The sequence below is a fragment of the Nilaparvata lugens genome, chromosome 11, assembly GCF_014356525.2.
Source record: "Nilaparvata lugens isolate BPH chromosome 11, ASM1435652v1, whole genome shotgun sequence".
NCBI classification, from domain to species: domain Eukaryota; kingdom Metazoa; phylum Arthropoda; class Insecta; order Hemiptera; family Delphacidae; genus Nilaparvata; species Nilaparvata lugens.
Window position 1 is genome coordinate 1,353,284 of NC_052514.1, and position 15,449 is coordinate 1,368,732.

The 15,449-nt window shown below is 31.3% G+C and overlaps 1 protein-coding gene across 1 annotated transcript in view; it reads right to left on the bottom strand.

Moving 5' to 3' along the window:
* Window positions 1–3,993: 3,993 nt before the first annotated feature.
* The window catches only part of LOC111050797 (netrin receptor UNC5C-like), a 52,031-nt gene continuing 40,575 nt past the window's right edge, over window positions 3,994–15,449 (bottom strand). Inside the window, 4 exon segments of the mRNA XM_039438165.1 lie at window positions 3,994–5,697; window positions 7,773–7,874; window positions 10,327–10,424; window positions 14,317–14,511. Coding sequence (XP_039294099.1) covers window positions 5,526–5,697; window positions 7,773–7,874; window positions 10,327–10,424; window positions 14,317–14,511 — 567 coding nt within the window. The 3' untranslated portion in view covers window positions 3,994–5,525.

The following is a 15,449-nucleotide window of genomic DNA, read 5'->3' on the forward strand; positions in this document are numbered from 1 at the left end:
TAGAGCATAAATTCTATTGACGACTATGAACATTTGAATACGTGTTGGTTAAGAGTTTTCAAACTCTTAATGATAATTTTAGTACCGTAGATCGTAGTTGACCAATCCGTTGGATATAAAGTCACCTACCTATACTTAATATACGTTATTCTTTCAAGTTTGAAGTTGATCTTCGTTTACCTCATACTTAATATACCTTATTAATTCAAGTTTGAAGTTAACCTACGTTTACATGAAGTGAAGCTGGAATTTCAACTATTTGAGTTATTCAAGCCCCAAAGCTCAGATTCAGCTTATAAAACTTCAAAACACTCCTTAAAGTTTGAGAAAATGGACTTTTTCAAATAAATACAAATAGACGTAATATAAGTTGTACTTCTATAATTTTACTTTTGAAAAATACATTAGACAACATAGGAATAATTGCTCATCAGCTAACTAAGAATTTAACACAAAACGAATGATAGGCCTACAAATTTCGTTTCACATGATAATTCGTTGACAAAGATATTCGTTAAATATGGTACCTGACTCTACAATCAAATGAAAATAATGTATTACAATTTGAAAACAAAATCAATGTAAAATTACACTTCTCAAAATTAACATGGTGGTACTTTCCAAAATACAAATTAATTGTCACGATCTTCTCAGTTATTTTTCAAGCACATTAATTCTATTTTATGTACAATAATATATATGTATTTACTTTCACAATTTTCATATGATGTCTCTTTTGTTAGACCTGAACTTTAGTGAACAATCAGGGTATTTTACACAATAATTATTTACATTCCAATATTTTTGTTAATATCTCAATAACAATAAACTTTCTCACTTTACATACTCTTCAACAATAATAAAAACTGCATTCAATTTGAACAAATAAAGCATTAGATAAATGCAGAACATAGGTAATTCATAAACATTGAACAATTTTGAAAACCAATAACTCGAAAACAATTTAGATTTAACAAAAATAGTTGATAAATTTCAGAATAATGAACGATCACAAATTGGGGGAAAAGAATTGCAACTGAATCATTATTTGAAGTTTCCTTGTATAAAATCATTCAGCACTTCAAAGCAATTAAATACAGTTATTCAAATCCAAGTCTCTTAAGAATTTAATAGAAATTTTTGTGCTGAAGATAGAAGTCAATAATTAAAAAGTCTATTGACACTATTCCAATAAAGATTTAGTTCTAGATCGTTTATAATATTCAGAGGTACAAACATCTTTGAAACAAAAATATTTCTTGTACAAAGTGTAAACTTTTCACAAAATTCAAAACAATTTCCAGCCCACACAAACAAGTGCTTTAAACACATTAATATTTTGCATCTTGAGTAACAAAAACGACATATTCTTTACAATATCTACATTTACATCTACACTAAATATGTACATCGGATACAAATCACATCAGACAAAATTACAATTATTGTCTACTATCTAGAAAATTGCATATTAGGTGTATAAAAATAATACAGCGGTCATGAAAAGCAATTATAGCAAATTTTTATAAGATACGTTGTAAAAAATAGAGGTTCTACTTTTAAAAAAGTTTTCTACAACTTTATATTTTGGTTCAGTAACTCTTCAACTTGGATGAAGAATTATTTGAACAGAATGAGAGATTTATTTAAAAAATTACTTCTGAATCAATATTATCCATCATGAGTCATACAATAAAATTCTTCGTCTAATGGAAATTGGAATAGAAAACGACTAATCAACATACACTGAACAAACAATAAATTATTATCAGTTCATTAAAATTGGTAGAATTGATGGTGATGTTGTGAAATCTCTCCATAATAAAAAAAACAAGGATATTGTTAAATTTCACTAAAAATTTATTAAAAACTTTAAAACAGTTTCATGGTTTTACGTTTGATGCGTTGGTAAACGTGAAACTATGGTACCGGTACTGTTTCAAAGTTTTTAATAATTTTTTAGTGAAATTTAACAATACCTATCTTTGTTTTTTATTATCAGTTTAGTATGAGGTAGTAGCGTACCAACCCACCATGGTAGATAAGAACTAATAGAGCTAATAAATGCAGAAATAGCAAACAGAAATCTGAACTTATTCAGCTATTGGTCTAGAAGTGAAAATTTAGATAAATAAGATAATTATCTGCAATACCGTATAATTTGAAAAAAGAATAATGATTTCATATTATGATTTGGCAGTGATGCATTTTCTCATCTAGCCTACGAGAATATAGGATTGGAATATCACTCTGAAATATTTAGGAAGGATAATTCTACCTTAAACAAGATGCAGTTAATTGTAAAATATTTCATTCGTCGGACTAGGTAGGCTCTTTTAGGCCCAGAAATTATAGTGATAAGAAGTAGGCAATCTGAATACAAAATACTATATTAATACACTTTCAATTAATATCAGGCACAAAAATATCATGCACAAAAATATAGGATAAGAAGCGTCAGGTTTAGAACCCAAAACTAAGTTTTCCCAAATTAAAACATCCTCTGGAGTGAAAATTCAAATTCCTCTTAAAAATTCACAAAATACTATCAAAACCTCTCTCTCCAAAACAAACATGTTCTTCTATAAATATTTACAAGATGTCTACGATTTAATTGTGTTACATTTATTTCTTTTTACAAAATACGGTCTCACTACTGAATTCTTAAATATTCTTACATTATGTCTAATCTATTCTGTAGTATACAATTTATGATATATTATTCTATGTACAAGTAAATTCAGTTTGATAATATTTCCACAATAGTTTGTTCGCTCATGCCCAAATAAATCAATAAGGTAATATTTGAATATCTTCTTCACAAAAAATATACATTATTTAAGGGCCGTTTGTACAGTGAAAGCTTAAACTGAATTCAATCAGCTGTTGGCTTAAAATCAAAATGAAACACATTATGGGCCGTTTGCACAGTTACAGTTTAAACTAAATTTAATATTTTAAACTGGATTAAATCCGTATCAAGTCTCGTTTGTTATAATATGATTCATTTTGAGTTTAAGCCACCAGCTGATTGAATTCAGTTTAAGCTTTGACTGTGCAAACGGCCTTATAACAAATGATACTTCATACGGATTTAATCCAGTCTAATAAATGAAATTTAGTTTAAACTGTCACTGTGCAAACGGCCCTAAGGGTCAGTTGCACAAAAGCCGGTTAATTTCAACAGTGATTAAATCCACGAGAACCAATCAGAGAAGGCCTTTTTGAAAAGACGGCTTCTCTGATTTGTTCTTATGGAATTAAACACGGTTAAAATTCAACTGGCTTTTGTGCAACCGGCACATAGAAATGATTTCGCTCTAGTGAAGGGGTCATTTTGAACAGTCGGCAACCCTTATAGCATCAATGTTTCTTATTCAACAGATGCTAGCTGTTTGAAGTGTATTTTATACCCTAAGACCTTAAAGATGGAGAGACCTTATCTCTTTAAGGTCTTTGCTTATACCCAAATTGTCTGCTTTATTACAGTGTAAAATGTCACAAGGTTTGGAAGTAATTTTGATGATAATTCAATCAATTACATCCCGATTATCTTTTCAAAATTTAAAAAGTAGGCTAAATCTCAGTAGTAGTGAGTTTTACAGTTAATTCAAACAACCAATCATTAAAGCAAGCTGCACACAGGTAAAGTAGCATCCACTATATTGAGGTCCACGTTATAATGGCAGTGGAGAAAGATAGGAGAACAACGTTTCCGATATTCTGTCATGCCAATGCCTTCTATAGACTGTTTTTCCTTTCTCAATCATTGTATTGTTTGTGCTAACCAAATAAATAAATAAGCATGGATCCTCTGTCTTGTCAATGCCTTCTATAGACGGTAGCTGGTACAGTTTTATTGATGTAATATTAACTGTTCATTCTCGTTTAAAATAATCAATTATATTTTATTAAGCAAGGAATTATATTTTTCAATAATAATTTCATAATTAAGATAAAATATTTTGTTTATTAATTCTACATTGTTAAAAAACGATCTGGCAACAGAGCAAAGCGAGAAAGAGATAGCGCTATCCGCTTTGTTGAATGATAGACAAGGATAGCAATACCATTGTTAATCAAACTCTGCCATTATAACGTGGACCTCACTATTGCTGCTCTACGGGAACGCGGAATTGAAAATGTCATCTACATTAGAGTTACAGACATTTTTAATTCCGTGTTCCCATAGCAGCTATTAATAGTGGACGCTACCAATATACCTACTATTACTTCATAGTATTACAGTATTGATAGACTATTGCATTTGTGGAATAATGTGTTTTTATTTCAATAAAATTTCCATTTAATAAAATACACATGTCTTTAATATGGAGTTTAGATAGCATTCTATCCAATGAAAAATCGATACAGTAACAAAAGTTGGAGAGCATACATTGATAAGCTAGTAGAAACTACTATGATTCAAGGAAAAATCAATCTACATGTTATGACGTCATTAATTAGTTGTGGGGCCTGAAGTAATAGTAGGTATTGACGCTACTAATGTCCCTGTGTAGAGTAAGCTTATAGGTGATATAGTATCAATATGTTTCTTACAAACTATCCATCATTCACTATACAATATCGATCCTTCAATGGATAACTACTTCTGTTCTTGAATTTTTACAAGTTCTGTTCTAGAAGAAGTGAGATTTCCAGTTGCCACAAAAACTAACTAAAGTGTACCTATTACATACAGAAAAGTCTCTCTCTCAATACCCTTTTTACAAATTATCCATCAATATATTATTGTTATCAAACGAAAATCCTAATTAAATGCTGTGAATTACCCTGAAGACTTGGTTCTGCTACTGCAAATATTTACAACAGGGTAAACAGCTAGATGCAAATTCTACAGTATTTGATTGGGATTTCCGTTTAATAATTATTATTCATTGATTATTATTTGGAAAATGCGATTTCCATCTGTAGACTAACTATCCAACATTCTCTTTATAACATTGATTTCATCAAAAAACAATTTTTTGTTCTCAAATTTACAAGATTTGTCCTCTCAGTAGAAAGATTAACAATTTTTAAAACTATAGGGTGATCGTATATCCATGTTGAATTCATAACAGTGATACAGTCACCTCTATGTGGATATATAATTTCCATAATTCACAAGGTCTGTTCCAGAAGTAGTGAAATTTATTTTCCCAATCAATCATCTATTAGGTAATAATCTGTCAATTTTTGTGGCATAACAGTGATAGAGCCACCTCTTTGTGGATATTATTTACAAATTCACAAGACCTAACCCAGAGACATTTCAATGGAGATGAGGTTTGTCAATGTTTTTAACAGAATTTTCACACTTTTTCATAGTTTTTCAAATTTACAAGGTGTGTCCAAGAAGTGGAGAAACATTTCAAGTTACATTTTCACAATAAACTTAATAGTCATTTCAAATTACATTATCACAAACTTATCATAAGGTGATAGTCTGTCAATGTTTGTAACAGTGATGAATTGTCATCCAATTTTCAAATTTACAAGGTATGTCCCAGAAGTAGAGAGCTTCACAGCCAAGGCCCCAGTTCTTTCTCCATGAGACTGGCTGCATCGTTCCGTCCCATGATTCGCAAAACGTTTAGGAGGTCAGTGACTGCCGTTGACTCTCGATGCCTTGCTTCCCACAGGTCCAGGATGTGCTCTGTCGGACTGGCTTTGGTTGCAAAGTAGTTTATGTACCTGCAAAAACGGTAAATAAACATAAGTTGATAACATAAATATTGTTCAGAACCCACCTAAAGCTTTAAAACGTAAATACATATAGCATAAATATTGTTTGGAACCCACCTAAGGCTGTAGGTCCACTCATCCCTCATCACATCTCTTCCACTCATCTCTCATCTCACATTTGTTTATTGTCCCATACATAAATAAAGAACTCTAATCTAATCTAATTTTATCTAATCACCCCGGTCGTGTGTTAATTTCATTCTCATTCTTGAGAAAAAAACATCCCTCTTCACCAATACCAGCAATGCTGGATGGGTTGTGTCAAGAGTTTAATGGGAAGGATATTATTTTATATCCTTTACTGAGAATCAACATTCACTGAGAATATTCATTCTTTATTTCATTCTTTATTCATTTATAGTCTACAATAAGTACATACTCAAAATGATAGGGAGAGGAAAAATCAGGTAACCCTGTGCTATTCCTCTCCCAAATTTAGATAATAATATAATAATGGGTTAAGTCTTGTAGTTCTTCAATTCACAAAATTTTCAGTCCTCAAGTATTTCCATAAAGTAGATTTTCAAAACTAAATATAGAAGAAATATTTCTCATTATTGAACTAAAATAGGAAATATTTACAGATTAAAAATATAATTTTTAAGAATGACCGAAAAACAAACTTAATTCTAAAAGCACAGCTATGAGCTTATCTACCGTATTTGTTTGATATACCGCCAATTAATGTAGTTACATCACAATATTATATTCATTATTTATTTATTTATTATTATTTATTCATTTATACCTGGATACAATAACAAATCATATAAATATGATTGGGAAGGAACAACAGGCTTGGCCCAAAACTATTCCATTCCCAAATTTTGATTACATGTCCAAAAAATAGGTTATGTTCCTTCTGTAAGAAGTTCAAGCTCAAATTTTGTCCAAAAATAAATATGAGATGCAAATTTTAAATTTAGAAAAATTAAAACACCAAATTATAGTTAAATATTACACTTAATTATCACTGCACATTTTATTAATTAAGTTATTTTATGAATTTCGTAATTTTTTTATTATTTATTATCGTTATTAAAATATTGCATTCAATCTTTATTCTCATTAATTACATTTTCATACTTGGTATAATTCGTTGAATAATATAAAAACTTGTAGTACCCCTTTATTAAAAACTTAAAAATATTTTCACGATTAGTTTCGACCATAGGTCATTTTCAAGTTATGGTCGAAACTGGTCCTTAAAATATGTTGAAGTTTTTAATAAAGGGTACTTCAAGTTTTTATATTTATTTTAATAATTTGAACAAAAGTAGCCCAGATGAATGGAGTGATCTTATTACCAAAGTTTATTAGCCAGTTATTGAACATGCATAGATAAAGAACTCTGATCTATTCTGATCATCATCCGTCTCATTACCAACACATATAAGTCTAAATACATAAGCAAGCCTATATAAGTTAATTAAAATACACTAGAAACATTGGAACAAGTACCAATAAAGTTGTACACAAGTGAGAGCATGATATCACAGCCTACTATAGATAGAGTAAGCCATGGCATGATACATTTTCTGTGTTTGTAGAGGTGATGTGGTAAATATCCATATTGAATGAAAACAACAATGTCTAGTCGTTTTCGTCTCAGCTATATCCTGGACGCCAAATTGAAAATCACGTGACATGTATCAAACTACTTTAACAACATTATACATTTTTATTAAATGAGAAAGTTTATCAGAGATTGACAATGGTGTAATAACCGAAACCGGTCTTTCCAAGTATCAATAAATCTGTGGTTTTTGACAATTTCTTAGTATTTTTCATTTAATATGAATAATTACCACAATATCAACTACACAAAAAGTTTTATATTTTTCCTCTCCCTATCATGTTTATTATGTACTTGTATGAATGAATGAGTGTGTTATATTTTGAAAATAAAGAAGAGAGTTAATGGTACTAAAATCGAATCCAGTGTTATTTCTGTGATATAAATTGTTTTAAAAAATTTAAAAGTATTTTATCTTTTGTGAGGTGGAGTACATTATGTCAATCACCTGTCAACATTCAGCCTCTGAGCAAGCATCCTCCAATCATTGCTCCTTGAATTGGGGGTATCCAAACATTGACACAACTGTTTCCTCAGCGATCTGCTAAACCTGTTCAACATATTAACAATCCATTAATATTAACATAATATTAGATGCTGGCTTTATGATTCAGAGGCCCGGGTTCAAATCCCGGCCCGGGCCAAGATATTTATCTCGGGCCACTCCCGTGTTTCGGATGGACACGTTAAGCCGTCGATCCCGGCTGCCTAAAAAGCAGTCGTTAGGTCATGTCAGAGGCCCTGAAATTGATCAGTTGCGACCTGAAAACTCTGACACCAGACCTGAGCCAGCCAGGTCACTCGATATTATAATTATTATTAACATAATGAAGATACCGCGGTAACAAGATATATTATGAAACATACAACAATTTACGAAAAGGCTGATGAAGCTCATTTCAGGAGTGAAATGCATTCCTCAATACTCCAACAAAAGTAAATGTTTTTTCAAATATTTACAAGTAACACAGTGTCTGAACTACAACAAAGTTATTATATAGTGTTTTGTCATGGAAAGCAACATCAAAATACAACAATTTATTGAGGCTTTCAATTGAAAAACTCGAAAAAGGACTGTTCAGGCTCATCATGTTGTTCTCTTTTGATATTTATTCAATTTAAATATTTGTATTCAACAAATGCACAGATACATTGAATAACTTCAAATATAATAAAAGAACAAAACACAAAAAAACAGTCAATACAAAATTCAACACAATAAAATCTGAAAAAAAATCTAGAAATGAATTTAAGGACAATCATATCAGATATTTCTTCAGCTTAGCTCTAAAAATAAAATATAATAAATGAAAAAACACACAAAAACAGTCAGTAAAAAATTCAACACAATAAAATTCTAGAAATTAATAAAAGGACAATCCCATCATATATTTCTTCAGCTTAGCTCTAAAAATAAAATATAATAGATGAACAAAACAAAAAAAAGTTAATAAAAAATTCAACACAATAGAATCTGAGAAAATTCTAGAAATGAATATAAGGACAATCCCATCATATATTTCTTCAGCTTAGCTCTAAAAATCGTCAACTTCTCTATGGAGGATTGTAAAAATCCGAAATCGCTCCACAGTGAGTGAGTACTAGTTTTAATAACTAATATTCAAAGATAAATGAGACTGTAGTGTCGTTAAAAATGATTCAAAAACGGATCCTCTATGGAGTTTAAATTTCGGGGCAGCATGTTAAAATATTTATTTCCCATAAAAGTTATCTTCATTTTGAAAAAATCGAAATTATGTCTTCCTGATTGAATATTTTATGCATTATGTTGATTTATGTAATTGAATTAATAATATCGAATGAAATAAACTCAGGAGTCTTCCAAGTATTGTCTACAGTTTGTTTGAAGTAGTCAACTGTTATAGACTTTATTATTGCAATTTAGTAGAAGGAAAACAACAGTCTACTTATAACTATTATAGTCTCATCAATAAAACACTTACTGACATGGGCTACTTTTTAATTAATAAAACAAAATAAAATCTTATAGCACCCTTTATTTAAAAAAAAAACTTTAAAATAGTTGAACAACTAGTTTCGGTGATATTAGGTTATTCTATAACCAAACGATGGTGTAATATCATTGAAACTAGTTGTTCAACTATTTTAAAGTTTTTTTTAAAATAAAGGGTGCTATAAGATTTTATTTTGTTTTATTTCTCATAAATAAATACAACATTTTTGTAACTATTTTGGGAGATTATCAAAATTCAAATTTTGGTTTAATAATAATAATTTAATTCATTAGTATTTAAATAAAATTGCAATATCTCAGTAATGTCCATCTGTAGACTGGCTGGCCGCTATGGCTTCGTATAAAATGAGCGCTGCTATCCAGAGATTGTCAGTTTGGTGTAAGGGTAGGCATTCTTGACCAGCAATTCGATTCCCGGGCTGACAAATAATTTTTGAATAGTAGTAGCGCTCATCGAATTTCCATCTAGCTGTTTACCCTGTTGTCAATATTTGCAGTAGCAGAAGTCTTTGGGGTGAATTACAGCATTTACTTTGGATTTTCGTTTAATAATTATTATTATATTTGACTTTATTCAATGTATCTGTACATTTGTTGAATAAAAAAAATTAAATTGAATGAATATCATAAAAGAACAGGATCAGCCTGAAATAATTCTTTTCCGGGATTTTCAATTGAAAGCCTCAATGAATTGTTGTATGTATCATAAATTTTTGAATAGTAGCGCTCATCGAATTTCCATCTAGCTGTTCACCCTGTTGTCAATATTTGCAGTAGCAGAAGTCTTCGGGGTGAATTACAGCATTCAATTTGAATTTTCGTTTAATAATAATACAATTAAAATTGAATAAAGAGAGGACTACAAGCATGTTCACCATTTCGATTTTCAATCATTATTTTATGATTATGTGTTAGGTCTCTTAAATTACAGTAGGTTTTTTGAGAAAACATAGGTTTTTCTTTACAAATATAGTGATTATTTTTCTCAAATTCAGGTTATTCTCACCTGAAAGGTGACTGATCACACGTTGTTACACTGGAGCCACACCCACTGCTGCTGGTCACTGTTCTACACGGCTTTGATATGATTGGACTCCCTGGCGTCTGAAAAAATAATTAAATTTAATTTTTATTTAAGAGATAGGCTACATTTATAACCTATTCATTTATTTATACATTGATAGATACAATATATCATTCTCAATTATGAATGATTGGGGAAGGAACAACAGGCTTAAAGCCCAAAACTGTTCCTTTCCCAAATTTAGATAAAAATTGTCCAAAAATAGGTTATATGATCACAATTCATGATTTTTGTCCAATTTTGAGTTCAAAATATATAGGTCTAATTTTGTTAGACAATAGATGCATAACATATGCATCTACTGGGTAAATAGATGCATAAGATATAGACAATATATGCATAAGAATAGATGCATAAGATATAGACAATATATGCATAAGAATAGATGCATAACATATGCATCTACTGGGTAAAGTTATATGCATCTACATATGCATATAAACTGGGAATTTAGAATTTAGAAAATTTGAAAACCAAATTAAATAAGAATACTTCACTAAATCAACACTGATAACTGAAAGATACTGTACCAATTATTAGGAATTTTTTAAAACTTGAAAAGAAACTAAATCTTAGTGGAATAAACTAATAATGCAGTGGAATATTGATAAGTTAATAAATTCTATATATTTATCTTCAATCTATACTTGTTACAGGGTTTTCTGTGTAAAGCTGGATTTATAGCACCTATATCACCATCAGTGGAATCTTCCATCAATGTTAAGAGTGGAAATTGCTGTCCAAACTTCGCCACATCATAAAAAAATACTTTTTATTTTTAGACTTCTCTTTTACTGGTGGTGCCTGAAACAATTTCTAGTTTTTTAATTCTGGGTGGCTAATTTATTTTATTTATTGTGATAATTATTTTCTTGTGATAAGTGTATGATTTATTAACCTTTGATTTGTTACGTTGTTCAATTTTGAATGAAAAAGACTAAGAAATTGTCAAAAACCACAGATTTATTGATACTTAGAAAGACCGGTTTCGGTTATTACACCATTGTCAATCTCTGATAAACATTGCTTGTCAATCTCTTTGTTAAATTTTGGCAATAAAGAATTGAAATTCTATCAGTGTACGTGTAGGCTACTGTACTCTGAAAATATTATTCCCTTAAGCTCTAAATAATTGGAGCTCTAATAATAGACTAGATCTCTAATAATTGGACTGTTCCCACTAAACTGGACTGTTCGCTCGTCTGGCCGAGCGAATATGAATAGTTTCTTTATATTATTAGAATAATAATATAATAAACTATTAAACATTAAACTACTATAATTTATTATAATAGTTTCACTATAATTATTATAAAAGCTCAAGGGAGTAATATTTTATTTGTACCATTCACTCTCATAGGCCTACTGATACGAGGGAATCTGGCTTTATTATATTCTACCCTTTTCTCAACTTATACCTTATCTTATAATAGGCTTAACTGTTTTTTATCCTCCGCCTCTATCTCATGGAGCTAGATTCTTATTAAAACTATAGTTTCAAATGAGTATTGGGAATGCAGTTCATATGATTTGATTTCCTGTTATTCTTATAGATTATTAGGTGTAGATGAACAAATTGAGATATTTTTACACACAATAAGCTTCAGTTGACGTGTGAGGTTCTTTAAACCTTTGGATCTTTGAATCAAGATATTAATTACCGTAACACCCCGATACAAAAGTTAAAGCATATGTTAATTGTTAAATGCTTACTGTCATTGTTAAAGGCAAATGTACAGTAAAACGTACGTAGTGTATTTTTCAAAAGTGTGTGTGATTTTATTTCACAATGGTAATTGTTCCTAATTAAAATAAAAGTACCCTTTCCAATATATATTTTTTTCACTACATGATCAGACTTTAGCAATCTGCACTGAATGGCCTCTATAGTTAGGTCCACGTTAAGGCCATTCCACACAGCACGTGGCGTGCGTGGCTGGACGCACGCCACGCCGGCCACGCTAGCCACATGCCAATTCACACCGCCACGACTGTTGCGATGCTATACCGGCCACGTTTCCCGTCAGTATGCAGGAAGATGTCAACTCCGACGGTCCCGTGGTGTGAATCTGGATTTTCTTGTGGCTTACCTTGGTTTGATGACTCCAACAGCAGCAGTAGTAATTATAATGAGCTGGTTTTATTGTATTCGGTGACAGCACGGGACCAGTGGTTACATCCAATCAATAAAAAAAGGAAGACCTATGGCGAATTCCATCATTTAATGCGCGACTTTGAGGCTGACAATGATAGTATACGTTCTATACGATAGTATACGTCTAGTATACGTTCTGCGCATGCTCGGACCAAAACGTGGCCGGACACGTTTGAAAAGATCGCTCAGAGAGCGAACGGTAGCCACGCGTGGCTAGTATAGCAAGCGTTGCCGCGTGGCCGTGGCTGCTATGTGAATTGCTTCATTTGATTAGCTGGGAAGCGATGCTTTGGAAAGTAGCTAGCGTGCGTCCAGCCACGCACGCCACGTGCTGTGTGGAATGGCCTTTATAATGGCAGTGTTTGTTTAGCAACTGTATTGCTATCCTTGTCCATCATTCTACAAAGCGAATATCGCTATCTCTTTCTCGCTTTGCTGTGTAGCCAGATCGTCTTTCAACAATGTAGGATTAGCAATTAATTAACAAAATATTTCATATTAATTATGAAATTATTGAAAAATATAATTTCTTGCTCAATAAAATATAATTGATTATTTTAAACGAGAATGAACAGTTAATATTACAGATCAATAAACCTGTATCAGCCACCGTCTATAGAAGGCATTGACAAGACAGAGGATCGGCAACGTTGTTCTCCTATCTTTCTTCACTGCCTTTATAACGTGGACCTCACTATAGTGAGAATAACTTCAAAGTCAAAACATGTTGTGAATAATGAAAATATTAATTAGGAAGATACTTTGATTTTCAATTTTCATGTAAAAACATGTGAGCTAGCTCTAAAAATAAAGTGAATGATTATTACATTAGAGTGTTGTATCATTTGTGGTTTGGTATTTTTCCAACAACACAAATAGAAATTTTCAACCGGTTTGTAAAATATTTACAACAGAACCTGGTTTCGTGGTTTACCAGCCACAACTCACTGTCTAAACAAGAGACATTCCAACAGTTTAATCTTATTTAGACAGTCAGTTGCAAAGAAGACAGTTGAATATGTTGCTGGTGAAGCCACGAAACCAGGTTCTGTTAGAAATATATATACATATATTTATTAATAAAGAGTTCACAATTTCTATTTGTGTTTTCCATTAAATAATTGTTCCTATATAACGTGAATATCAATACATTTATAGTAGATTAAATTTGTACTCCACAGAAGTTGAACTCTATTTTCATATTTTCAATTCTATTTTGATGAACTTATGTAGGAAATATTTTTATTTTAGAAGTTACCATCCCACACATGATCTCAACATGTCTTTAGGATGTTATTAATCAAAGTAACAAACTCACCAAAAATAAACATTCAGTCAGAATAATGGTGTGTAAAAATAAAGTTGTAAACAAAAAAAAAGTTAATAAAATGCGAGTTGGGAGAGTTTTAAGATGGGTTTACACAAAAGTTATAAACAAAATGTTAATAACTTAATCCTTATAGATTCTATAAGATTGAATGGAACTTGACAAACACATATGTTCATCATGTGTATGATAAGTTACGTTCAATCTAATGAATCTATAAAGATTAAGTTATTATCATCTTGTTATTAATCTTGTTTGAAATTAAAGATATCCTACACTTGTCCCTCTTATCATATTCACCCTGCCACATCCTACTACACACAGAGTAGTTTGTTATCTACTTGTAGATAACACGTGCTCCGCAAGGGGATTATTCCCAGAACATTTATTTAATGAATGATTATATTATTAAATAAATAGATAAACTGACCAGAGATGATGAGTTGGAAGAGTCAGTGGTGACCTCAGCGTTGACCCTGAAAATTTGTCGATGTGACTGACACCCCTTCTGACTGGCGACCACCCTGAACGAGACACTGGAGGCCAGGCGGTCCACCCTCTCCAGGGTGAACGAGCAGTGCAGGTGGGTGTGGGTCGAGTTCCAGACATGTTGGAACGGTATTTCCTGGAAAATTCAGAATAAAACATTATTTATACAGAATTCACAAGTGAATGAAATTTCCTGAAAAATTGAGAATAGAAATTTGAATTGAACATTATTTATACAAAATTCTTAAGTGTTAGAAGGGAATTTCCTGAAAAATTCAGAAAAAAACATTATTTATACAGAATTCACAAGTGTTGGAATAAAATTTCCTGAAAAATTAAGAATAGAAATTTGAATTAAACATTATTTATACAAAATTCACACGTTTTGGAAGGGAATTCTCTGGAAAATTCAGTGTAAAACATCATTTAAATTACCGTATTCTCAATTATTAGGCTATACATAGAACTCAATAGAAGTTGTTGATAGGCCAAGTTTTTGGAAGATCTAGGCTATAATTTGTTTTTTTTTCAATGTTGTTTTTCATCACGAACTGCTTATTATTAAATCACTTTTTACTTTCCTTGCCCTATTACCATAGGTAAGGAAAGTATTGCTTTCCGAAAAAATTAAGGTACCTCAATTTCTGAATTTCTATACGTTTCACGGTCCCCTGAGTCCAAAGAAGTGCTTTTTGGGTATTGGTCTGTATGTGTGTGAGTGTGTGTATGAGTGTACACGATATCTCATCTCCCAATTGACGGAATGACTTGAAATTTGGAGCTTGAGGTCCTTCCCCTATAAGGATCCGACACGAACAATTTCGTTCAATTGCAATATTCAAGATGGCGGCTAAAATGGCAAAAATGTTGTCAAAAACAGGGTTTTTCGTGATTTTCTCGGAAACGGCTCCAACGATTTTGATCAAATTCATACCCAGTATAGTCATCGATAAGCTCTATAAACTGCCATAAGTCCCATATCTGTAAAAATTTCAGGACCTCCACCCCATCAATGCAAAGTTCGATTTTAGATTCCCAAATATCAGCCTTCAGATACAATTTAAACGAAAAAAA